This window comes from Numenius arquata, chromosome 3 (genome assembly GCF_964106895.1).
Source record: "Numenius arquata chromosome 3, bNumArq3.hap1.1, whole genome shotgun sequence".
Lineage (NCBI taxonomy): Eukaryota > Metazoa > Chordata > Aves > Charadriiformes > Scolopacidae > Numenius > Numenius arquata.
This window is the reverse complement of record NC_133578.1, coordinates 41,869,696-41,897,191: the sequence shown is the minus strand read 5'-3', so window position 1 is coordinate 41,897,191 and position 27,496 is coordinate 41,869,696. Positions and strand designations below refer to the sequence as shown.

Genomic DNA, 27,496 nt, shown 5'->3' with positions numbered 1-27,496 from the left:
TTGCTAATTGCTGATAACAGTGTCACCATTGTTTCAAGTGTCTGTGAGTATGGAAGACAGGAGAATTTTTCTGAAACCCTAGGCAAGAGTCCTGAACACAAATAAGCATCCTTTTGAGACTGTAAGCCAGCAGTGATGCTGACGGCAGCTTATACCGTGGTATTACAGGCAGTTCAGCATGCGAGCGATCCCGTTACCCTAGAAGGGTATGATGTGTCGCCTGTGGTGGTCAGATTTCTGCTCTTCCAGGGTACTAATTGGACCAGGATACGCCGTTAGGTCCATACCGTTTTATTTTGCTTTTTAAACACTCAAACGATGGTACGGTTTTACAGGGTGTTCTCCTGAGAGGTGCTAGGGGCGGTGATGGAAGCTTTCAAATGGTGAAAGCTTATAAATATTTTTTTTTAAATAACAAACTTGATGTGATAAGAGGAAAGTTATAATGACTGATCTTAAGATTTACCGCTTTACAGTTAGGAATTTGGGTGCCTTTGAGGCATTCAGACTTGCAAAGAAGCAGTTTAAGGGCAGGGATAAGACAGCAAAACCTTCTGTCCTTGCAGTAGACAGCCTGGATAATGTTGCAGGGATAATTTAAACTACGACATATTTGCAAATCTCTTCTGTTTATAGGAAACAAAGAAAGTGGTTTTTTTTTCCTGGAAGGTGTCTTTGAGAGAAAGATTTTATTTCCTGGGTGACATCAGTGCTTTTTTCCCCACTCGGGTGATTTCTGCATGGGAATTGATGGGCCCTTCTTCCTTAACAAATTTTCTAAATTGATTTGATCATTGTTTTTTGTCGCTTTTGTAGAACTAACATGGAAATGACAGAAAAAAAAAAAGTCAGACACCCGAGCTTGGGGTATTAAAGTTGGTAGTACCAAGTATCATCAGCAGCCATAATTGACAAATAATACCCCTCATAAATACTGCCAGTCTTTTCAATTAGTTTTCATCTCAAATTCAGGATGCAAAATGATGGCCTGTCAACTGACAATGGATGACAAAAATTAATAAATTGTCTTCTAAATAGTATGGACGCTTAAGAAAAATTGGGCAGCCAATTTAGCACAGCATGAACCGGGGGGAACCTTTTGTACTGTTGCCGTGCCACTAATGTTGTCTGGGTCTTTATTAATGGTGCTTGGCTGCTGCTGACAGTTTTGTTGCTACTGGCAACTTTCTTCATTAAAATTAAAGCCAGCGTCAAATCCCATTAGCTGCACTCTGGGTCCCTTGCATTTTTATTTATATAATTTTTTGGGGTCTTTACAAACACGTTCTTTATCTATAGAAAGTTGGAAAAGGTGGTTAAAAATTAGTCTTTCCTCTTGTCTGTGGCTGATTACTTAACTAAATAATGGATTATAGTTTTTTTTGAGGGAGACTGTCTCCAAGATGTTATAACATACCAGGTCTACAACCAAGTAACTGCACACAGAAATCCATAAATGACCTTTATAAATTACCTTTTGTGAACATTGTGTTTTTCTGTGTTGCCTGCAAGCTGGTTGGTTCTCAGATACTCTCTCATAAAACGCTAATAGCCTCTGGAGAAGAGTAGCTTACTTGTGTGGTATTCTTCTGTTGCCTGTTCAACTAAAATATTAATGATGTGGCGTATATGCTTAAAATTGAGTGATCAACATGTGTGAAAGACTCCTCTTACAGGAAAGAGATACTGTGATCTCTAGATATCTCCACATGATTTATTCTATATTCACCTCTATATCTCTACGTGATTTTTCAGGGGAGGGAATATCTTTGTTTCTGGCAAGATCTTTTTGGGTTTCTGCTTTAGAAAGTCCTGGGATGATTCCTTCTCGCATAAGTCTTCGTTTATAGAAATATATAGCACCGGGTAACAGCCTTTGCTGTACCTGCTGTTGCTACCGAGTATTGTAAAACGTTAAAATGCTGAGTGACCAGTGCATTAAATGACCTGAGGTCTGTGTTACAGATTACGCAGAAAGAGTTGACCCCAACTTTAAGGCTTCACGTGGAAAAAGCTGACGCTGCCAGAAATGTCTCAAACAGACCTGCTGCCAAAAAAAAAAAAAAAAAAGGCCTAAAGCTGACAATGGTCTAGCTGCATGCTTTTACAAATGGGGTGCTCTTTCTGAAGCATCACGCTTTGCCGCCTCCTTAGGTACCAGCCATTTCCAGGGGTGGATATTTCCAAGAGAATTTAGTCACTGCCACCTTCATTACAACATCTTGTGTTAATTACACTCTTCTGGGCTTGTGGGCCAGAGGGCTCTAGGTAGTGCCTTTTCTGGCACCATTTGGGCATGAGCAAGGGATCCAAAAATGTATCCTGATTCTTAAGGCTTTTCTGATGGAAATGCCTTGTGAAACGCAAAATAAGGCTTGTATTTCCATCCACGTGATGGGTCGGGCTTACATCCCAAGTGCACTGTATAACATGCTCCTGAGCGGGTAGAGAGGTCGGAGGAGATTTCCATTGTCACCTTGGTTTTGCTGTTATGACAATAAAAATGTCCTTTGTTCAGTTCAGAAAGTAGGAGGTAGAGATGGTTCCTCTTGTGTCCAGGGTTTGAAGCAGTAGCACCGTGAAACTGCAGGTGAACCCAGGCTGAAGTGTAAGGGAGCGCCGATAGTTCGTTGCAGAAAACTGGCAAACGGCTCCGGATGCTGATACCTTCTCATGCACTGTCTTCCTATCAGCCTAAACAGAGCAAGGGCTGTAAATGAAACGCCATTTAAACGTTCGCTTAAGTGATTATGTTTGGGAATGATCTAATATGGTAAGTGAAAAACAATTAACGGTTTAAATAGTCTTTGAACTGATGCGCTCGCAGCAATTTTTTGACCAAAAGATGCGCTGCGTGGCTCAAATCTGAATTTCAATTCAGCTGAAATGCAGATTAATCCCTATCATTGTCAGGAATGGATACTGTATAGAAAGGAAATAAACTAGTGACATTGAATTAGCATCCATCTAATAAATCCGAGTTGCTCCTTAGCTTTTCTGCTAAATCTTCTTGGTTTAAAAAATTTTAAAAAAGGTGTGAGTAGCTAATTGTTGACTGACGCTTAATATCTGTTGAATCAAATGAGCCATGAAATATACTACACAGGAAGTATTGTATCTGGAGTGATTTTAACATTAAAACATTATTACAATTTTTAACTTGCTGACACAACATTCAGAATCCTTTATTTTGAAATTGCAGTGATTAATGCTAAGCTTGGTAAGTGGGGGAGAAGACTGTATGCCGTATATAAGGCAAAGCAGGCTCAGACAGAACTAGCCTTTTTTCTCAGAATTACTGGTTCGAGGCATATTTATTACATTTTGGGTGGTCTTAGGTTATTACTTCATAGGCTAGAGGAATCCTAATATTATCTATGTCAAAATCATTGATTTATAATTTCTCAGAAAAGTTTTTTCAGATGACTGTCCCTGGCAATGTCTGTCATATTTTGTTAACTGTAATTTCTCTACCACCTATCACAGTCAAAATGTGTCACTTCTATTAATGACAGAAGTAGCTTTGCCCCTTCGCGGTAACAATTTAAGAACACGGTATAATAAACCTGTATTTGAAAGTTGTCTTTAGATTGTACCCTTAAATCCCTGGAACTGGTCTTGGATAGGTTTTCACTTGGATTCAGGGAGGCGTTGTACGCGTGAAGTTACATTGATATAGAAGAGTCATCAAATATATAGTGTAAATTAGGCAATGAGGAGGCTTCAGAAACGTTAATTACAAGTTTGTGCCAAAGAGAGTTGCCAGTCTCCTTGGCAGACCCAGCTGATGCTGTAGGTTGCTTTTGGGAACTGGGGAGGTTCCTTTCTTCTCCACTAGACATTGAGTTGGTCTTTGACAAAGGCAAAAACCCACAGACCCTTGTTTCCTGTCTTCTCCTAGAGACCTGTTGATCAGGAGAAGTCATCTAAGGTGTAGTGTGTTGGGTTTTTTGAAGGAAGTTTTGCACCCAGTAAAATGCATTTCCTCTCTCAAAGCTCCCAACAGTGCAACTCAAGTTGTGGCCCTTGGCCAGTGCGAGGAGATTTTTGGGTGAATAGCTACATATTTTTATATATTTCAAGCTGAAGCCAGAATGATTTTGTTTTCCGATGATAAAGTACAGATTTGCTTACAAGAAAAAAAGATAATTGTATATGTTCTGAAAATGATTATTTAAGAAGACTTGTCTCCGCTGCCCCTAGTAAATATATAATTTATTTTTTTAAACAGTTTGTTGAGCCCAGTGTCTACTCGCATGTCAAGCATATAGCAAAGGGATGTGGTCGTAGCAGTCTCTTTTTACAGTGCCTGTTTGTGTCCGGGTGTGTTCTACATTTATCTAAGTATTTTCCTCCTTGCTTAAGATAAAATTGAGTGTTTCAAGTGCTTGAAGGCGTTTGCTTGAATGTAGGCTCTAGTTGGCAGGTCATCATGTCCAGAATGGGCTGTGGTCTTCAGAGTATATATTACGTCTCAGGTGTCACAAGATGGTGACTTTGCTCTTCCTTGTGTCCTCTTGGAACAGCATGGTGGCCTCCATGTAACCAGCTGGGATGTCCTCTCAGCGTGGAGTTGGGTAGCGTCTACGTTTTTGCCTCTCTTCATAAAACATGAAAAATTGGATCAGAGAGTCTATTCTCAGGAAAACAAAGTGTGTATTTGTTACAACTATGATAAAATACCCTTTCCAAAGTGATCCTTGTTGTAACAATCAGGTAATATGACAAATATGGTTATGACTGAGTGGGTTTTCCCGTCTTCTGCAGCTCTTTAAGAACATAAACATGGTTTTGTGAACTTCAGGAAATAGGATCTGGCTTAAACCCAGTTCTGTCATGTTTAACTCAACCATTTTAATAGGTAAACCACTTTAGCCCGTTAACATCTGCTTGCACAATTTCCCTTAGCAGGTAAGGTGAGTTGGTTGAACAGGATGAAGGAATGTTTTCTCATTAGGTTCCTTACTCTTTCTTTTTTTGTCTGCTATAATGATGAGGGGGTAGTAGTTGCCCAACATACATTAACTGCCTCTCTGAAAGATTGTCATCTTCATTCCTGTTCCTCTGAGTGAATTAGGCACCTCTGGTATATAAACACTAGGACAAGATAAAGCATGCAGTTATTGTTTCTGTATTTGTATACACACACATGCGTATATATATATTAAAAAATATATTTTTTTTAAATTCTTTTTTTTGTTGGTCTTAGGAGAGATTTGAGGAAGGAGAATGGGGTGGGTGGAAGGAAGAGTGATGGAGCATCTTTGCAGTGTGTCCTGGGAGGCTTGTCACATCATGAAGCAGTCCAGGGAGTGTCACTACCTATCCAGCAAGCGTATAGAGTGGGGTTATTGATGCCAACGATCCTGTGACCAGTGGACAAGGCATAAAAGTGAAATAAAATGAGACAGTCAGGAAATAATTTAAACTAGAATCACAAAGAAGGTATTCTTCTACTGTAGAAGAAAAAAAAATAAAATTTGTTATCTTACCCCTACAAAGAGTTAAGGGCTAGAGGTATAACTGTTCAGTTAAATTATTTTTTTTTTAATGCAGGACACTCCTTTTGATTAAAAAAAAAATAATTAAAAATCCCATTATAGTGCAGAGTTTCTGAGGGTTGTTCGCGAAGACCTTTTTGGTCCCAAAATTTCACAACATGAAGTGTGAATCCTTTCTGCACAATAATATGGAACACCGTTTAAAAAAAACCCCACACACATACTTTTTTTTTTTTTTTCCCCTACCCGTGTTCTTGGTTTTGTTATTCAGTAGATGCTGTATTAAATTGGATTTTGTGTCCATCATTATTAAAATGTGAAGTGTGTCGGTCACAAAGCATACATTTCAGGGCAGTTAGCTGAATAATTCTTTTCTTTATTATCCCAAATTACTGCTGAGCTCTGGAGAGGTGAGCAGTTTAGCCAATTATTGCCATTTGAGCTGGATTTGTGGGTGATTAGCTCCTGGTCGAATTCAGTCCTGGCAAGGGCTTTGAAGCCTTGGCTTGTGTGATTTTCACAGCAGTGAGGTAGGAATAGACGCGGCTAATGACAGGAAGGTCGCCTGGGTTATGTGACCTGCGAGGGGGGGGCTCGGGTTTAGCAAATAGGGCATCCACAATAACAAGTGTGTCACTAACCCCGCCGTGCATAATCGGAGTTTTATAGGATTGTTGGAGATGCTGACAGCTCAATTAAAGTGTAACCCTTTGTACCATATACCCTGGCAGAATGACAGAAATATTACCAACAAAAAAGGGAGGGGGCCACAAGGGAACTGGTTAAAGATCCAGTATTCTTTTTCTTTTCCCCCCTTCATCAGAGCCTGCACAGAACAAGCTGCAAAAAGCATCCATTTGTGAAATAATAGGTTGTCCGGGGGAGGGGTACGGTTCCAAACATGGCTACAAAAAAAAAGCTGCTCTTAAGTGGTCTTCCTGATGTTTCTATGGAAACACTATAGTATCAGGATAGAAAGTTAAAATTGGGTTTTAAGCTTTTCATGGCTTTTCTCCCATGAACCCCCCTCCCCCCCAAATCCCTATTTTATATAAAATATGATAAAGAGAATTTCAGGGTTCAGGAAATGGAGCACTGCTGTAACGAGAGCCGTATCATCTACCTAGAAGTAGTAATGTCTGCACGATGATTCCTTTTTTAATATCACACCCCCCCGCCCCCAATCCTCAGTTTGTTTCTTAAAGAAAAAATGAATGTTTTGTGACTTCTTTTCCACGCCTGACCTTGCAGCCGTTTCTACTGCCACGAATGTTTCAGCTTTTTAGAGCCTTTTCCGAATTAACCGTGCCACGCAGTCGTGTTTGCTTGCTGCCCAGTCAAGTTTCCCGATGTTGTTATTCCTTTTAATTTCGGTCTAAGATGCAGCAGCCTTTCCCCGAGCTGATTGGCGTGGACGCTAACTTCATTTGTGGGCAGCGTAGGGAGAGCACGGGGTGCGCGATGCTGGAGCCGCAGCAGGAGGTAGGAGTTTCAAACCCAGGCGAGCGCTGCCGGCTCCTCGGCTGCTGGCTGAGACCCCTTGGCATCAGCCGTCTGGTTTCTCCCACGCTAAGATAATGATTTGCATCGTGGCGCATTTCAGATTAGCGCCGACGATGGTGTCAGGGAAACCACAACTGCCAATGCCAAGGGGTTAATAAACCAACTACTTGAGATTATTAAGGGCTGCGATTATTTTATATATATATATTATTTTTTTTTTAACAGTCCAGGGTAAGTGGAACAAACCTCGGAAGGCAACAGAGGCAGGAACTACTGTAAGGCAGAAAAACATTGTGACTTGCTAGATGCTGTGCCTTGTACAGAGTAGTAAACTGGGTTTAGAGCGAGAGAGATGCTCTTCCTTTAAATACGTAATTGCATTTTGTAACACACTGGAATATCAAACTCTGTAGAAAGGGCATATAGATAACTAGAGTATGCAACGTGCTATTGATTTTATAAAGTCTAATTTTAGAAATAAACGTAAATGAGGGCTAACAAAAGAGTGCCTCTTTCACAAAGCTGTCAATTGAAGGAGTACTCACAAAGTCTCCTACTTTGCTGAGCATCTCTCTCCTTTAACTTTAAATGTGCCTTTCGACGTGCCGGGTCGGGGCTCTGGAGTAATATCCTGGTCGTTTTGCAGAGGGGTGCAGCTTTGGGCTTGCGGTGCTGTGCCAGAGTGGTGTGTTTATTGCTCCATCCTGCAGCAGGCCTAAGTCTTTAGCTTTCCATTCACGTTCTTCTTTGGACACTAGAGTGACTGCTCTTGCGTGATCATCTTTCTGCCTCTTAAGAAATTTGCTCGTTAGGTGGGTGAATGCGATGTGCCAGGTGATGGCTTACTGTTCTCTAGTCCCCAGATTGCAGTGCAGTTGCCTCTTCTTAACCACATCATGCTTATAAGTAAGCTTAGTAGGTTCCTGTGCTCAGCAACGTCCTAAGGAATGCTTGTCCGTGCCATGTTGGAAATAGGTCTTTTGAAAGGTCCGTGCCATGTTGGAAATAGGTCTTTTGCCTTTTGAAAAACTGCAGCTGCAAGCTGGGGAGTTGTGAAAACTTGCTTAGAATTATTTGCTGCGTATCAGAGGAACTTGTGCAGTACCCCCAGTTGGCAGGTAAGGTCAAAATCTGGAGGCTGAATTGTTGGAGCAGTCATTAAAAATAAAAACATCATAATAGCGAACACCGAGTTTGTTCTTCTCGTTTACCATGTCTTTAGGGCTGAGGTTGCTTGCAGGAATTCAGTAGCCATTCTTCATAGGAGGCAGCATTCTTCATTGCCAGTGCTACAGTGAACTTTAAGATTTGCTTCATCAGCATTGGGATATTTATTTTTTTTCATAAGGCTTTCAAATATTTTTTTTCTCTTATTAGCCTGTGTGCAAAGAGCTTGGAAAGTGATGGGTTGTGGGTTGGTTGTCCTTCAAGTTTTAGGGAAGCTATGTTCTTTTTCTTCCAATCAGATCGTGGAGCCTCTCTTTTCTTTGGCTCCAGGTGGAAGTAGTGGTTGATGAGCCTCAGCACTAGGTAACCGTTCATGGTGTAATTACCTGCTGCCCTGAGTTACTGCCTTGTGTTTAAGGAATGTTAGAAGAGCATTGGGTTCAATGTTCTGATTTTGTTTCCTTGTAAAGCTGGTATATAACATAAATTTGAGTAGTTTCTTCAATAGGGAAGCATCTCTGTAGCAAAACTCTGCTACTGCTGTAGTGCCAGTTTTTAAGGAAAACGTGGAGTTTTTCCTGTGTGCCTGGCTGCAGTAAGAACATACAGGGTCTTCTAGGGGGTTTTTTGCAATGTTACTGTTAATTACTGAAGTTTGAGAACATAGGAGGTCTCCTGGTTTTAGATCTCTTTGGAGGACCTTCACTTTCTTGTCTTTGTTTTGTGGTTCAGTTGGTCCCCGGTTGTGCACTACTACTGTAAGGGATCACAGAACCTCAGAATGGTAGGGGTCGGAAGGGACCTCTGGAGATCATCTAGTCCAACCCCCTGCCAGAGCAGGTCCACCCAGAGCAGGTTGCACAGAATTGCAACCAGGCAGGTTTTTAACATCTCCAGAGACGGAGACTCCACAGCCTCTCTGGGCAGCCTGTTCCAGGGCTCTGCCACCCTCACAGGAAAGAAGTTTTTCCACATGTTCAGACAGAACTTCCTGTGTCCCAGCTTGTGTCCGTTGCCCCTTGTCCTGTCACCAGGCACCACTGAGAAGAACCTGACCCCATCTTCTTGACACCTGCCCTTTAGATATTGAGAAGCATTGATGAGATCCCCTCTCAGTCTTCTCCTCTCCAGGCTAAACAGACCCAGGTCTCTCAGCCTTTCCTCATAAGAGAGGTGCTCCATTCCCTTCATCATCTTCCCCAGCCCTTTGCTGGATTCTATCCAGTAGTTCCTTAACTTTCTCGGACTGGGGAGCCCAGAGCTGGACACAGTACTCCAGATATGGCCTCACCAGGGCAGAGTAAATGGGGAGGATGACCTCCTTTGACCTGATGGCCACGCTCTTTTTAATGCATTCCAGGAGACCATTGGCCTTCTTGGCCACAAGGGCACACTAATGCCTCATGATCAATTTGTCTACCAGAACTCCAAGGTTTCTCTCTACAGAGCTGCTTTCCAGCAGGCCAGCCCCTGCCTAACCTGTATGAGTGTAAGGAGTTATTCCTCCCCAGGTGCAGGACTCTACGCTTGCCCTTGTTGAATTTCATCAGGTTCCTCTCGGCCCAAATCTCTAACCTCTCCAGGTCTCACTGAATGGCAGCACAGCTTTCTGGTGTATAAGCCACTCCACTCAGTTTTGTATCATCAGGTGTTTACTACAGGTTTCCAACTGTAGAAAGTTAAACAGCTTCATAGCTAATTGTCCCTTAAATTCCTGGGGAAAAAAAAATAAGTTTGGGAGATCAAGAAAGCAAGTTACTTTTCTGTGGAAGGATTCTAAATACATTGAGCATCTTCAGCAGTTTATTCCCTAGAGGGTTAGTTGCATACTCTGATATCTATTCAAATTAATAGTTGAAGAGAGAGCAGTAACAACCATAAGCTTCCTCTAGCGTGCAAGTATTGTTTGTAGGTAAAATAGTTTGAGCTGGTGTCTACCATATGCTGGAAGAATGGACTTTAAGAGTAGAAACCTGTTACAATGAATTAAGAATTAATCTCTTGTTCGTTATTAGGATGGGAGAAGCCACGCTAGTCCTAGTGCTGCTGGGCAGGCTACCTAGAATTGGCCAGTCATGCAAACCTGGAGGATTTACCAGCATTTAATCATCATATCACAGAATCTTCATGGTTGGAAGGGACCTTTGAGATCATCGAGTCCAACCATACACACACACACAAATCAAAAATCCCAACAATCTCAGGCACTAGATCATGCCCTGAAGTGCCACGTCTACACGTTTCTTAAATACCTCCAGGGATGGCGACTCCACCACCTCCTTGGGCAACCTATTCCAATGCCTGACCACCATGTTAATAGATTTAAAGGAAGCGGACGTTTTATTGACCAGAATTCATATGCTAACAGCTAGCTTGTGATGCTGACTATGAATGGTTGCCTTTGCAGTTACTTGAGGGAGGATGTTTCTGACAAACGTGAGTTTTCAGTTGTGAACGGGATGCAAATGATGGAGCTGGAGAAAATTCATAGCACTGCTAATCATAGTTACGAGAACCAAAGACCTGAGTGTAAAATTAAGAATTTATGCTGTTAATGATTAAGTGTGAGATTACATATTTCATTCTGTCAAAACAACACCAGGGTAACAGTGTGGGGTCGGCTAAAAATTAGGGATTAGAAGAAAAAAAGCCTTGCACGATGCCAGTACCTCAGCCATGGCAGTGGTGTAAGCTTCTGAAGGAAAATAGAAACCAAAGTACTGTATTTCCTTTTCCAGAAGGTCCAGGCTTGGCTTTACTGACTTCAAGAACTCTACCATTTTTTTCTTGGCATGCCGAGAAAGGTCAAATATACCAAATCGTACTAAAATAAACAACAGCAACAAACCAACCAACCAAACAAACAAGAAAAAAAAAAAAACACAACACAACAACAACAAAAAAATGGCAACACAAGAAGTGCTACCGCTGGAGCAAATGCAAAAAAGTGCAGTTAGTTAAACTGTGATCACTGGTGTTATCTTGTTTGTGGAAACCATACACTGGAAAATCCAAAATACATGGGAAAGTGAGAAAATTACAACGGAACACAACAGGGCATGCAAAGTACGTTGCTCCACACACGATATTAACTCTGCGGGCCAAGCAGCGGCAGTAGATGTCTCTGGATGATCATCAGCACGTGTATTTTGATGACCATTTATTTGTGGGAAGTATGAAAAGTCTGTGCTGGTACCATCTGTCCAGCCTGTCTGAAAAATGAAGGTCTCTCACCTACCAGCATCTTCCATGCAGTATTAAACAACTTTAAGAGGTCGCTTTTGAAAATGCTGATAATCTGCTGCTTAAAACCTGAAATATTTCCGTAAAACAAATTCATAATTGTTTCACCATTTGTCTTCATTTGTTTAAGCAAGCAAGGTCTGTAGCTCCCTGGAAGGCAGCTGGAGCGGTGAGATTTAGCTGATGACTGTGTATTCAGATGAACGGTGTGTATCGTACCTGCTGGTCCCTCGGCCAGCGTTGAGGTGGGTTTTTTTTTACTTTAAGTCCAATCAATCCTGCACTGGCGGCTTTTCATTAGCTGCTGCTGCTCTCGCAGCAACGATTGGGATGCAGAGCCTGATGGCAGTCTGTAACTTCTCCTGGTGCCCTGAAGCTCAACAACATAAGCTGATTGACTCAGTTAGGGCCCCAGTCTCTAACAGCAAATGCAATCAATAAATCTTTGTTGGTAAATAATTGCTATTGAACAGAGTTTTAATATAAATTTATGAGTGGTGTTTTATCACAGCTTGAGGCTACAGCAAGCCACTGAGTGATGGATTTCAGATAACACTTACATTCATTACATTAACTTTGTAAGTTATTTAAAGCTTGTACACTTAACATTGCTTTTGGCTTGCAATGACCTCCTGGGACTAGACGTAGCATACACATTACTAATAAAGAGCTGGCGGTACGTACAGGCGGTTCCTCCATTTGCTTTGTAAGGGTGATGCAGTTCCTCAAGCAAAACCCAGGAAGGGAAGTTTCGTGCACTCTGGTTGAAGTCTTTTTCCTGTGGCTCATTAAAAGTAGAGCAGCCTGGTAAGGAGAGGCATTCCTCCCTTAAACAGAGAATTGCAGTTTTGGAGGGAAGGTGGTAAAAAATTTAATTTGAAGCGTGAAATTCCTTTCAGTTTGTGAGCAAATTGGAGGTGTTAAATTCTTAGTGTTGGATCTGGAGGCTTTGGGTCAGTTAAGCCCAACTGCAGAGCTATAATTGCAGATGGAAGACTGTAACAATGAAAGATTTCATACGAATTAGGGGAAATAACATTATGCGATTAATAATAATTTGAGGCAGAGGTTATTCTGGCAAAAGAAATCAGAGTTTTGAAGTTGGCTTACTTACTGCGTAGTGATTTTTACAACGTGCTGTGCATACGTGGGGGCCTGTTTGGCTGTGGCTGGAGATGTGCCCAAGCTACCTCTAAATTGCCTCGGAGGTACCAAAGGTCAGCGAGAACCCACGTGTCTCGTTTCCCAGGCAGAGTATCTGATGTGACTTAAATGTAGACATAATGTGACTGAAGTGAAGGGCTTTTTCTTTTTTTTAAAGTAACATTTCTTGTCATATCTGGGCCATTTGTGGTTTGTTTTTTTTTTTTAAGTTTAGTTAATGTTAAAGTGCATTTATAACTGATCTAAACTCTGATACTAAGAGCATTTCTCCAGACCATTCTATGTAATTACCACAGACAAAGTGGCGGTCTCTGGCCTTGAGGAAAAAACGTGTGGTTTATATGGGCTTCTCTGCTGCATAACAGTTTAAGTTAGCTCTGTGTATTCAGAGCAGCTTCCTCTGCAGGTACTGGAAGATATTTTTAATTCTCACATAATACAAAAATCTATTCTTTTTGCCGAAGTAGTGCCTAAGGAAAATGGTTTGTTAGTTAGGCACAAATAGGTAGATGGTACATATTTAATGCTGAGTATTATATTTTACATGAAAGCACACAATTTCATTTTAAAAGCAAGGTGAAACCCCGCTTTGAATAATTTTCTTCATTTAGATCCAAAAATAGAATTTCATAATTCACACCTACAGAGTAGCAAAAGCTCTATGTAGTAAAAATCATGAAAGCAGTGGAGTTTTACTATTTATTGAGTTGATAATTGCCAGGAATTGAAAATTTTGTAAGTAATGACATGTTTTCTGTATAGCAAAGGGACAGTTTAAAAGGTGTGAAATATATATTATTACTTTCTTTAAAACTTCAAAAAAAGGCAAGGAGCTGGAGGGGAATCACCGTTGTGATCCTCACAGCTTTTTCCCCGTTAAAAGGTCTGAAGAACAAACCAGTGCAGGGAAACAGTAATTTTTGATCCCCATAGCACAACGATAACTAGTATTGGGTCTCCCTAAATGCGAGCGAACGTGCTACAGGTGAGGTATGAAAGATTGGAAGGTGAAGCGACAGATCACCTACTATAGACAAACATACAAGTCAAAGGCAGAAATAAGCTTTCATTTTTTAATAGAAAAAAACAACGTCTCTAACCACTGGAAGACGGTAATTGGGATGTGCGACTCTCACTCACAGAAGCTTTTGTAAGAAAGCGCTTCAGAAACCCCATTCTCTCTTGTAAAAGTTTGAGTTGTAGCAAGGAACAGCACAAAAAACAGAAACCTGACCTCCAGAGGGTCAGAAAGTTCGGAGTTTGTACCGCTGTGTAATTCAGTCACCCAACACAAGCTTTTCTTCACGGTCCCATCCACAGATTGCTTTGAATCATGACGGTTTGTTCTCTGAAGTTTTACTCAAAGTGTGTGTCCAGGAACAGGCGGTTGTGAACTTGGCTTTTCCGCTGGGATCATCACAGCTTGCAAAAGGAGAGTTGTTAGTTGGTGTGGGTTGTGGTGAGGGACTTCAGCCGAAAGTTACAACCTCTGGAACGGAGGGAGGAGAAAATTTGCCTAGCTCTGGACAACCTCTACTCGTGCCCATTGTCCCCTCGTGGCTTTGGGATCGGGTCTGCAGAGAGATGGCTTTATAAAGCTGCAGGTTTAATGGAAAAACAGCATAACTTGCTTTCAAGGTTTTAACTCACTTCGACAAAAACAACGGTATGGGAGTTGGAAGCACCGTGTTTGATAGTGCATCTTTCTATGTTATGTTTTCCCATTTTTTTTAAGTCCATGGAAAACCTCATGGGAATTCAAGAACTGAAGTTTGTATTAGTTCAGATTCCTGGTTATGATTTAATGAAATGAATTGAAGTGTCTGTTTTTATCTGAATTTGATCTGTGGAACTAGTGAGTCCCCGTGGTAGGTGCTGTACACGGTGTTTCCACTGGGACGTTTCAGTAGGACTTTCAGTAACCACAGCACTGTGTGAATTCATTAGGAATTGCCTTCTGATTTGGTTTTGTAAATCAAAATTTCCTAGGGAAGTGCATTGTTAAAACATGGCTTGATTTACCACCTTCGCTGTCCTACGGCATGTTATATTTTGCTTTTCAAAGTGACTTTCTGTTTTTAAGCTGAGAACAGGTTACTGTGCAGTAGTAGTCCTTGTCCATTTGAAGACAGAATCAGGGAATTGTCAGAGTTGGAAGGGACCTCTAGAGATCATCTAGTCCAACTCCCCTGCCAAAGCAGGATTGCCCAGAGCACATCACTCAGGACTGCATCCAGGAGGGTCTTGAAAATCTCCAGAGAAGGGGACTCCACGACCTCCCTGGGCAGCCTGTTCCAGGGCTCTGCCACCCTCACCGGAAAGAAGTTTCTCCTCATATTTGAATGGAACTTCCCATGTTCCAGCTTGTGCCCGTTGCCCCTCGTCCTGTCACTGGGAACCACTGAAAAGAGTCCGGCTCCCTCCTCCTTCAACCCACCCTTTAGGTACTTGTAAACATAGATAAGGTCTCCCCTCAGCCTTCTCTTCTCCAGGTTGAAGAGCCCCAGCTCTTTGAGCCTTTCCTCCTCAGGGAGATGCTCCAATCCCTCCATCATCTTAGTTGCCCTACGTTGGACTCTTTCCAGTAGTTCCCTGTCTCAGTGATGATGTGATGAAGAGGGTGATGACTTTTTATCTCAACTGTTGATTGGTAGTGTTCATCACTGATGTTTAGCATTGAATATGATTTGTGGAAAGGTGAGTCACCTTGCCCACTTTCCTTTCCTTTCTTTCATTAAATTATCCAGAACTTATTGGGAAAATTTGTATTTGTCCTGTTTCAATTTTGCTACGCTTGCCTGGAATTGGTGTCTTTTTTTGCTGGAATGAATAGCAAGTAGGATTGCCATTGCAGTGTCAGGGAACGAGAACGTAAACATACGCTCTTCCCTGCTTGTGGAGAGGCTGAGCCTGGACAACAAGGAATCACCAGGAACATGCTGAAGGGAGTACAAATCACACAGTAAGGATCCTCGCTCAACGTTGGGTTCGTCATTTATGTTAGGGTTGGTGTCTTTATCAACTAGGAGCGCGTATGGGTAACCTTACTCTATGTCACATGAAAGTGTGCTTTCCTGAGGCATGGAATTCAGTGAAAAAGGTTTTCTCTACCTGGTGGATAAAGCCAGTCCTGATAAAGTCTTTTCTGTTTATGTGACTTGCTTTATGAAAGCCGCACTTGGGAGATTTCCTTCTAAATTGCAAGCGCTGGAGCTGCCAATGGAGAACATGTGCATCATGGGAAAACAGGGGAAAATGAGTAATTCGCAGGAGAAAGTATATCTAAAAATGTTGGCAATTATATTTTTCTCTTTCTGCGTCTTCAATAATTGTGCATTGGCAAAAGAATATTTACTCTTTTTTCTTTTTTCCTCTACCAGGGTATGCTGCTAAAGCGAAGTGGCAAGTCATTGAATAAAGAGTGGAAGAAGAAATACGTGACGTTGTGCGACAACGGTGTGCTGACCTACCATCCTAGTTTACATGTAAGTACAACTGTGCTGTCTGTGTGTTCACCAGTGTTAGGCCCTGAAAAAGCAGTGTTTGTGAGTTTGTCCTGACATGTTTTAGTTGAGCCCTTTCTGGTCGAGAAACTCCTCTCTCTCTCTCTCTCTATCTCTTCATTCCTCTCCCTCTCAAAACAGCATAATCCAAAATAAAATTAGCGGGTGCAAGTCTGTGAGTACAGTCAGGTTCCTTTGAATCCCCTGGAACAGGGGTTGCCTTACATCCCAAGAGGCAGCTGAAAAGGTTTAAGCTTTTATTTTGTGCTGATGCTTTTGTGGAATTCTGGTTGATCCCAGGAGTACGAAACAACAGAAAAAACTTATAAGAATAAATGTCCTAGATGTAGTAAAGAGTGAGGAAAGTTTCTGGTATTTTACAGTGCGCAGTGGTTATGGTTTATTCAGAAGCAATTCTGAACAGCCTTTTGAAAATGGCATAGCTATTAAAATATATGCCATCAAATATTTTCACTGTAAGGCGTCAATTGTTGTCTCTGCTCGGGGATCCTGTCTGTCCCTCTCAGTGCGTGTAGCTCAGTCCCTGGATACAGTTTTGGGGGTGGAAGGAGCACAGTGATCTGACTCAGAACTAGCCTACTCCATCTGCCCCGGCCATGCCAGCGGGAGGAAAGGTGTGATTCATCAGAGCTCGTTCCATGCTGGAGCAGTTCAAAGGACAGAGCCAATCTGGAGACTCCCAATCTTGAAACTCCTAGGAGATTCCCAGCTCTTTCGCTTGCTCTGTAGTACAGGCAACGGTAAAATACAAAAAAAGCGGTATGACCTTCACCAAGATCTTTGGAATCTTATCTGGTCTTATACTTTACCATCATATCCCATATGAAAATCAGAGGGTTGCCAGTTGTAACATTTTAGGGTTAGTTGTTTCCAAGCCTGTTGGTGTCATTTTGAGCTCCTGGGCAATTTTTCATTAAGGAGTGAAAATCAAGGTTTCAATCAGATGCATACCAATTTGCTGTTACCTGTCTGCTGAATATTAGCACTTTCTCTGGCTTGACACAAGATTTCGTAATCTCAGATCCTGCCATAATAATACTTTGCTATAGTTTCTGATGTTATGTCCGTGACTCTTTAAAATTATTTAATAAGTTAGATGACAACTAACTTCAAGGCATTGCTGCTTTCCATCAGAAATCTGGTCCCTCAGCCCTTGTTTTTTTGGAGCAAGGGTTTCACTGTTCCTTTTTGTAAAACTCTACGAGCCTGTCTGTCCTCTTTGGCCACTTTTAGTGCCTTTAAATTTGGGGAACTGCTGTGAAGTAGACCCAAAATACCTGAATTGTATATTGCTGCTGCTGCTCACAGAAGGGAAGCATGGATACCGCATGCCTTTGAGGCAGCCCCTACGGAGCATGAGTTTCCCTCAGATTGTGTTGGCCAACTCTGGGTCATCGAGCAAGGAGGAGCAAGCTGCCATTGTCTGCGCCCAAGTCCCTTCCTGGCTTTGTAAAAGTGTTCTATTGTTCCTGGTGGTTGGTGTGCATGTGTTAGTTTTTCATTGCCTCTTGCAGACAATAGAGTACTCCTTCTCTGTAGGCTTCCCTGGAGCTGCTTGGTCTCCCCTAGAGTGAGAATCCATTGAGATTAGAGGTAATTACTTTGAGATTAGAGGTAAATCCATTGGAGATTAGAGAGAATCCATTTAAAGAAGAAGTAATTACTAGCCTGTAATTGTTTCCCTCTATCCCCACCGTGCCCCCCCCCCGGCCCAAGAAAAGGGTACACAGCTCCCTATTTCCATTTGCTCAGACTTCCTTGCGTAGATGGGAGAGGTTTGTAACGTACTTCTCCCTTGGCTGTATGTGGGTAGGTGGTGGTGAGGGACCATACTCAGCTTCAAGCTGACAAGAAGCTACTGGGGAAAATGTCGTACTCATTTGGGGGCTTCTTGAGACACCTTCACTGAATCCGCTCCCTAGGAGTATCTAGGGTTCTGCTCATTCGTGTTAAAATCTTACTATGATGTGATTTCTCTTACAAATTTTGCTGGTATAATGCCTTATTTCTGTTGCCTTCAGCCTTCAAAGAATCACTGCACTACATTCTGCAGCACATTTCCATACTGTCAACAGACTATTGCCAATTAACAGTTGTTAATATACCGTGCAGAGCATTCTTCATCCATCAGGCAATAGTATGTGAGTAGGATCTTCTCTGCCCTGTGCAAAGCACGGTGGGCGGAAGAGGCAGGACCACGTATTTTAGGTCAGTTGCACTCCCAGCAAGGATTGTGCAAAAACTTTGTAGGCAGAAAAGCAGGAAAGTCAGAATTTCCTCTTGGGTATTGCAGAGTGAACGGGTTTTCCCACACGCAGGACTCTGATAATGTGCTTCTGGTTTGGTTTTGCCAGTTTTTGTTTATCCGTAACTGCCTGTTGCTTTTTCACAGCAAGCCAAAGAAACTTGATGAATTTTTAATATTGTGCTTGCGTTGCTGTTTGGGATAATTTCTCACATTCCTTTGAAACATAAGGACCTTATTCCTACCAGCCTTCCCATTAAATAGCATTGAAGAAAATAACTTTTGTTAACCGCCTAACGTCAGTTTCCTAAACTTGAAAAAAGCCTGGCTCTAATCTGACCTGTTAGCTAGATTTGGGTTATCATCTCAATTATGTAGGTCATTTTGGTTACACAAAATTTTGCAGTTGTAATTCTGTGAAACGGAAGGTGAGCTGGCCTCTAGTGGTGGCCAGAAGCAGGGAATTTAGAAGATAATTTGGTCTTTCCAGAATGCGATTTGAGTCAGAACATAACACCTGCATTGGAAGAACCTATTATAATATTTAATGGCTGATAGTGAGCACTGTGTTAAATACAGCTTGAGATTTGGCCAGAAGTGTCTTGGTCGTCTGTCGGATGCGTTCAGCAGCAGGTCAGACATGAAGGCAGTGTTTTTAATATAGGGAATGTGTCTGTATGGCAGAAATCAGTACTGTCATCCTCCTTGAAAGGGTTGGCTACAAAAATGAAAGGTTTTGGGGTAAGGAGTGAAAATCAAATTAGTACCGTTCTTACAGAGGAGGCAGCCCTGGAAGGGTCAGGCCTGTTTGGCGGGGCAGCATGTTGAAATGACTGCTGTATTGTGCCAGCTAAATGAGTGACTACTAATGCCACCAGGCTGACGTTTGACACAATAGCTAAATTCATATCCCTTCTTTTCATGAAAGTGGGGGGAGAGAAAAACGGGGAAAGAAAAATATATGTACATAAGCACCCTACAGTTTTCTGACTTGGTCATGTCAGTTTTTTCAAGAGCCTCAAACCCTCCCATCCCTTGGGACACTGAGGAGCTATGCCAATAGAAAATGGTGGGGATAATGAGAGAGAACTTTGACCTGCAGGCTTCAAAGTTCACCATAGCTACCTATTCATCTTACGCTTCTGGAGTATAGCCGTTGAGTGGATGACTAAAATTCTGGCTGACAAATTCAGTGTCAGCCTCCCCAAGGGGGCCCGAGGGAATTTGTCTAGGCATCTCTTGGCTTTTAGTGGCAGGATGCCATGTGCGAGGGCTCCTGAAGTGTATTCACCGGGATACCTGCTGGGCAGCATTACGTGCTGCTTCTTTATCTAAGCCTCATCCTGATGAATAGTAGCTGATGGTGTTTCGCCACTGTCTGTCTGCCAGAGGGTTGCCATCATGCCACAAGTCAGTAGATGACAAAGCTTTAGCTGTGGATGTCCATTTGCTGCTCTTGTATCCCCATCATCATCACTGCCCCCCATTTATGAAATGAAGGGGGGGAAAAAAAGCCAAAAAAAAAAAAAAAAAGCTGAAAACGGGTCTTTTTAGGGAAGGACAGTTTTCCTCCTTTTATACCGAATCTGCTCTAGATTTGATTTCAAATAAAAGCCCAGTGCTGTGGTACTTTAGGGGGGAAGAACAGCTTCTTAAATGCACGAGAATGAAGGTCCGATCCATCTAGATCATGCATGGTGTGTAGATCCGATGTACCTACACAACAAGGTTGGTTTTTTTGCTTGCTGAGGTCTGTGTTGCAGTATTGCTGCTCTTTAACCTTGCCTCCCATCGTCACTGATCTGGTTTGATAACTTGGGTTGTGGTGATTGAGGAGGACGGAACTTACCTCTGATGTCTCCTTGAGAAGCGTGTGGATTCAGCTGGTCTGCTCAATTCATCTGACAGTAGCCATAGTTTCAAGTCTTCCTTAAATACAGTGCTGGCTGGGTGAGCAAGCCTACATGAGCTGGCTCAAAGGGAACATTGGCAATGTCGTTCTATCCTCAAATAAACTGAATGTATTTTCTTTAAAAAGCGCAAAATTTCAGCCTGGTAAGGAGTCATATCCACCACTAGCCTAAACTTTGTGCGAGAGCTTCAGGGAATATATTACATGGACGCACCTTCTCTACAAAAGATGTGCTTGTAAAACTCTTTCAAGACTTGGGATGGTGGACTTGGCTTTCAGTTGAGCTTTTCTGCTTGGCCGTTTCCTACAGGAAAAGAAGACTTGGTGAGAAGTGGAGGGCTGTTGAAAATGCCCTGTATGTTGGTGTCTGGAAGTGCTGCAGATCCATGAGCTTTTCTCAGGTCCCGTAACATGCAGCTTTTTTTTTTTTTTCCTTAGAGCTACAGTTGAAATTTTTGACCATTATTAGTTCTTACGATTTTCTGGAATAGTTTGAAAACGGGGAAAGCATGCTTGCACAATAAAGCATTCCGTCTTTCCTCGTTTTTAAGAGAACACGGTGCTCTCTGGGCTCCGTGGTGTCCCCCCGCGTGGCCGGTGGGCAGCGGGGTTGTCTGGTGGCGGAGCTGGGTGTTGCTCCAGCCAAGGGAGCAGCCCTCACCTTCGTGTTTATGAATAACTGCCTACAGACGTCGTTTAGGTTCAGCCTTATTTTCAGGGTTGTGTTACCTCAGGCTGTTTAGTAGCTCCCAAGTGTGTTGTTTGTGTTGCTTTAATAGAAATATTCATGCTCTTTTATATTTCTAAAATACCATTGTGTATGTCCTTTTTTTAATCCCCGTTTTTCCTTTGAAGGAATGTGAAGCTGGGTATTGGCTGGCTCTGCAAGCCCTTCTAGCTGGCCTTTCCGATGAGCAACTCAAATCAGGCCTCAGTAAATACGTATTTCAGCTGAAAAAAGGATATGCATATGTTGCTTTTTCAGATAAGATGATCTCTACCTCCTGAAAGAGTAGTGATCAAAGCAAAAATGAGGATACAGTTTGAGTGGTGATGAAGATAAACCTGTCTGAAGTGTGTGTTAAGTTTTTATTATAGTTATTGCATCCATTAATATGCCTAAAACATTGGTTTAGATAGAAAAACGGAATGATAGGAGCAGTTACGTATCTGTATAATTGCTTATTACAGCTGATGAGTTGATGCTGGTTTTTTTCCACTCACCACAACCGGCACTCTTTCTGGAAGCCTTCTCATTAAAGCCGGGTTCAGAGCAACATTGTCCTTTCTAACAGTATTGACTTAAATTTCCCAGAGATTCCCTTTCTTAATTCTAGCATGTTTCACTGTGGATTTGTTTCTAGGGACAGATAGAGGATAACTGGCCTTCATGGAAAAAGTGTTACTCATGCTGCTGTAACTTTATTTTGGTAAAAATACCAAATATAAAACATATAACCTATGATATTTTAAAAGCAAAAGAGGCCTTTATGAAGTGGTATAGCTGTAGAGATCACTCATTCACTTTACAGCTTCCTGCAAAACTCCTTTATTGTCTTAAAAGATGTAATGGAGATTTTGATTATTTTGAAGATTAATTTGAAGATCAGTTTGGGAGAAAAACTTAAAAACAGCTGGGGAAAGTAGAAGCTAAAATGTGTTTGCAGTCCCGAAGTGAGATCTGTCGTTTGGGATAGCTGTCAAGGCAAATTATTTTCCACCCCCTGGCTTTGTGGCTTTTCAAACTAGAAATATTCTTGCCTAAAAAGTGCCATTGGCATCTGTTCTGTTTAGTGCAAAATCCGAGTGTAGTTCCTGGCGGTCAGACGCAAGCCGCCCTGTGAAATGCTCCTCAAATACGTCCTCCCAGTCGATGGGGACGGAGGAGAACATCCACAGTAACTTCTTACAGTCGCTCCTCTGACCGGTTACGGGTACTCGCAGGTCCCCAAATGCACGAAGGAGGGGAACGCGAAGCATTTGTTGTTTCGAGTCCGTTCGTTTCGGAGGGCACGACGAGGTTTTTTATCGCGTCGTTAGCGTGGGATATTGTGACAAACGCTGTACAGCCATTGCAGAGCTGGGCAAACTTGCGGTATGTAGTAAGGAGCAGCAAACATACATTTCAGGCTGGTGTCTACTCCCTCTTCAAGAAGGCAGGGAAAATTTTTGGTATCAGAATGAGTTGCAATTTAAGTGGCAAAAGCCAAGCTATTAATTAATCGCAGGGTTTTATAAAATTAGAGCTTCCTGTCCGGCAGAGCTAACTGCTGAGGATATAAACGCTTCATAAATTACTCCTGATGGTAAAACTCTGATTCGTCTTTTACAGTCTTTCTTGCTACAAAGTCTGAATGAGAAATGCAGATGGAAGAATTTTCTGAAAATGAGTGATCCATTTAAAAAACCACAACATTTTGTGAAACTACCTTTGTATTGCAAGCGTTGCCCTGACTCCTTCCCCTGCCCCTGCCACACCGATCGAACTGATTAACACCGCAGTATAGATATACTCAGTGCTTTTTATTACTGAAATTTAATGTTCTTGATTCCCGATGTGAATAAAACAGATTCGAGATGACCTTCTTTTTGTCAGGACAGAGTGCTTTAGCGTGATCGGTGTTTTCCAGAACGCATTTTCATTCCTGTGTTCTCCTCCGAAAATAACATTTCATTGCTTTTCTTAAGATTAACTATATATTATGAAGCCGAATGATATTATGCCTGTATTTAAATGCGAGAGGGGAGGATGGCTAATTTAACAGGAAATTTGATTAATATATTCCACTGTGGCTCATAACCTGATGGTGGGTTTGTTGCTCAGGTCCTTCCCGGGAAGGGGGAGAGAGGAGTTGGAGACTTTTTGTTTCTTCTTAGGTGTGCCTGTGGCCCCAAATGGAAACCAATCAAGGAGCGATTTATGTTCATTAAGGGCTTGTCAAAACTGAAAAATTTTCTAATCAACAGCAATCTAGCTGAGGCCCCTCAATGGCTGGGAGTGTCGCCTCCGCAGTATCGGCTATTTGCCTGTTACAACTCTAGGCTAGAAATCCGCTGATGATTACATTAGGCTAAGCTGCGAAGTAAATGAACCATGTCTTATTTAGGTGCAACTAGCTTCAGTGTAGTCCTGCCCCGCAGGGCACTTTATAGCGTTTTATGGCTTTAAAATTAGTGTAGCTTCCCATTTGCTGCAGGGTGCTGCATGTTATGCCTTTGAACTCAATAAGCAAAGGGAAGGGGGCCTTTTGTGGTGGTGTTTTGTTGTTGTGGTTTTTTTTTCTCCCCCCCTTTTCTTTCTTTTTTCCAGTTTAGCAATTTTGTTTTGCATCTTTTCCAGACGGCGTTTTGCAATAAAAATGTCTGACTGCCATGTAGAGGCACAAAAGTCAAGGCTCCATCCATTTACTGGTCTGCCGGGGGTCTGGGGGTTTTGGTCTGGTTTGGAGGGAAGGGGATTGGGGCTTGTTTTTTCGGAAGCAGTTGTTGCTGAGGGTGAACAATAGGTTTTGTGGGTCCAATAGGTCAGCTCACGAGATCGGAATTGTGTCTTAAAAAACAGGCCACTCACAGTATTTAAAATGTCATCCAGAGGTGCAACCGTAAACTTTCTTTTCCATTAATAATTTTTATTTCACCTCAGATCAGGAAACACTATCTCAACCTCAGTAAACTCAACCTTAGGAGTGTTTTGTCCAGTTGAACAGTGAGGAAAAACTGGCACAAAATGAAGGCCGTTTTTCTTGAAAGCTGTGTAAACCAGAGGCGGATCCTGGGCCTGAACCCAATTCCTAGCGCTGGGAAAACGGGCTTCGTCTGAGAGATTTTAACAGCTCAAGATGAGAGAAAGTGTGACATTTGTACTCGTGTACCGTTAAAAAGACACGGCAAGGCATTGTTCTCTCAGAGTCTATCCTGTTTGGTATGTTGTGCGTTGGAAAACGGAGGCGGTGGGAGAGGTACGTGGAGGAAGAAACACACGGGGAGGCTTTCTAGGAGAGAGATTATTTTTTATATGTTAATCTTAGGACACACGACAATCCTGAAATGAGGGGTTTTGATGTGAGCTTTGAGTCCCACTCGCCAAGTGCCACGATTTAGAAATAAAAAATATAACTTCAGTGAAAGGGATTTCTGTGCAAGGTGGCTTTATCCACAGTCCAACTTCACCCAGCCACAGGAGGCCCTGGTTGTTGTCTTCTCCAGTTTGATCCTTCTGTCTCCTTGGTGAGGTTTCTTAGCCGAGGAGACTAGGTTGCAGCACTAGGCTTTTCACTGCAGTCCCAGGATAGAAGTACAATCAAAAACAAGTTTTCTGTTACCTTGGAAGATGTTTTGCAGTTGTGCAAATCGAGAGGAAAATACCTACCTTAAGGACAAAGGGCTATGCGTGCAGGCAGCTATCCAGAAAAGCACGGGGGGTTTAGCTCTCTCGGTACTAGCTGATGAGTATTATAGTCGGTGACTTTGCATTCATACACATTTTCTTGCTTAATACACTGAGAATCACAGAATGACACGGGGTTGGAAGGGACCTCTGGAGATCATCTAGTCCAACCCCCCCTGCCAAAGCAGGTCCACCCAGAGCAGGTTGCACAGGAACGTGTCCAGGTGGGTTTTGAATGTCTCCAGAGAAGGAGACTCCACCACCTCCCTGGGCAGCCTCTTCCAGGGCTCTGCCACCCTCACAGGAAAGAAGTTCCTCCTCATCTTTAGGTGGAACTTCTTCTATTCAAGTTTGTGCCCATTTCCTCTTGTCCTGTCTCTGGGCGCCACTGAAAAAAAGACTGGCTGAGTGAAATACTGTGTTCTTTAAATACAACCTAGGTAGCAGAAGGGTATTTCTTGGTGTGTGACAAGGATGACCGTCTCTTGTATTAGAGATATTTGAAAATCCTCAAACTCCATCACGGTTTTGATATCCACAGTGTTACATACCTACCATAAGCCACATCTTTAACTTAAGGAACATTCTAGGGAGGAGCCATGCTGCCACATCCTCTGTGGTCCTTCAGTGAAATGTTTGAGATAACTATGGTAGAGAGATGATGTGAGTTGGAGTTGCAGCTTTGTGGAATCAGCAGCCAGCACTTTCTTCTGCCGTTCCCTCAATCTGACCCATATGTCCTCCCACTCCTGAAAAAGGGGCCAAGCAGGCAGCAGCACTAAGCGTGGCTGTGGAAGAAGAGGTATCTGGCTGTTGTCTTAAATCTTCTCAGCTAGGAGAAAGTAGGCAAGTAGCTGGAACCGTCAGGTAGCCGTGGTTGTGCTTGTGGCCCTCGGTGGAGTGTCTTCTCTGGCTTTGAGAGCAATCAGAAGCCATTATGATGTATGGCAGCAAATTTAACAACTGCTGACGATGAGAACAAAAGAGGCCCCCCCAAAATAGCAGTTGCTTTTTGGTAGGTCTGTTCAGAAAACGACATCATACTCGTTTCTCAATTTGCATGTCTGAAAGGCTTCTGTTCAGTTAATTGGTTAAATTAATTTCTGCTGTTGTAAACAGCTGTATTAAGAGCAGAACTAAAGTAATCTTACTTTACATTATTCTGTGTCATGGCACATCATTTTTTTTCTTACTCAAGGCAATTCATTTTGTGGTGCTGTCAAATAATATTTTGTGTCATCTTCAGTCAATGTAGCTTTTATGATTTTAGCTGATATTTTAACAGTTTATTTAGTCCTCTAGATAATGGTCAATGGCCTTGAGTAGTCAAATTAACACCTCAGCAGCACTATATTTGAGCAAACCGCTAACGGTAACCTCAGGATGAAAAGCAATGAGAATCAATAGAGCAAGCGTATTTTTAGGGATTATTGATTGATTGATGCGTTCTGGCCTTAACTTGAAGAGGCAGCATTGCCCCACAGCTGACTAAGATTAAGTTGCCAGTTACTGATAACCGCAGGCCATTGCCTGCGTGGTATTTCATGAGCTCAGAGATTAGATGGAGACCTTTTATAGTCCTTAGCTGAAGAAAGCGTGGTGTTCGCCGGGTCTGGAATGCCTACCCGGCTGCAGGAAAACGCTACGCTCTTCTCTGGCTCCTACCAGCCGTCGTCGTGAGAATTGGAGACGAGGTCGATTTGATTCAGCGCTGCCCGTTATTCCTGTAGGGATCTATTTGGGACAACCGGGGCACTAATGTCTTGTTTCCCCCATCATCACCACCACCACCACCACCTCCGCCGCCTCCGAAGGCGGCTCGGCAGAAGGTGGGAGCCGCGTTAAGCTGTGCTGCTGTCAGCAAGCTGAGAGCAGTGGGTCTCCCCGCCGCAACTCTCGATTGCTGGCAGGTTTCTCTCATTGCACCTCATTTGCATCTGGGACATCAATTAGCATGTTTGTTGAGGCTAATTGAATGAAACTCAATCATAGCTCTTAATTGCTTGACTATGTGAAAAGAAATCACATTAATGCAGCTAATTAAGTGTATGGCAATAGATGCAACATAATTAGGAGTGAAATGTAAAAAACAAGTGATGGCGAAGGTGCAAGCGCAGGGGTGCGGGGGACCGGGGGGCTGGCTTCTCCTCTTATCCTCACGTTTGGGGAGGGTTCCCTTTCCTTTCCTGCTTGCTGCTTTTTTTTTTGTCTTTTTTTTCTTTTTTTCCCCCTGTGTTGCTGAATGATGAACATGGACAAGTTGAGAAGAAAAATGCAAATGGATTTGCAATTACTACTTTTTCAAGCTGTTGAGGGGCAGAAGATGGCACTTCTGGGGTGGCCCACTGTTGAGTGGGCTCTAGGGACTTGTTAAGTGCTGTTTAAAAGTACTTGGCTTTGAATTACCCTCATGCCTTGTTAGAGGGTTTTTTCCCCTTTTTTCTCGGATCAGCATTTTCTACAACTAACATCTAGGGGAGTTATATCTGTAACATTTGCATATCAAAATCAGGCTTGCTGTCTTCTCTTTAACACAGCATATTCCAGATGACAGCAAGACCCTCATCTGTTCTAATCTGATCAAACCCTCCATTGCGCTTCTGAAGCCGCGACGTTATTTTGTAGTTTTAACTTTTATTCCCCAAGTGCAGATCTGAAGGGAGCACGTGTGGGGGCGGATGCTCCGCCGACTGGAAACTTGGTGCTTGCCTCTCCTCCTCAGGGAAATGCAGAGATTATCGCTATGCATCTTGCACAGTGAAGGAGGCTTTATTATTTACATTTGATATATCCCCATAAATATTTAAGCTGACATTAATACCTATGTGGCATCTGTTGTGTTTGGGCACT

General features: G+C 42.5%; 1 protein-coding gene across 2 annotated transcripts in view; it reads left to right on the top strand.

Moving 5' to 3' along the window:
* Window positions 1–27,496, top strand: part of AGAP1 (ArfGAP with GTPase domain, ankyrin repeat and PH domain 1) — a 403,044-nt gene that overhangs the window by 238,096 nt on the left and 137,452 nt on the right. For both annotated transcript variants that reach the window (XM_074145832.1, XM_074145831.1), the window contains exon 10: window positions 15,959–16,063. In XM_074145832.1, coding sequence (XP_074001933.1) covers window positions 15,959–16,063 — 105 coding nt within the window. The remainder of the gene's footprint in view (window positions 1–15,958; window positions 16,064–27,496) is intronic.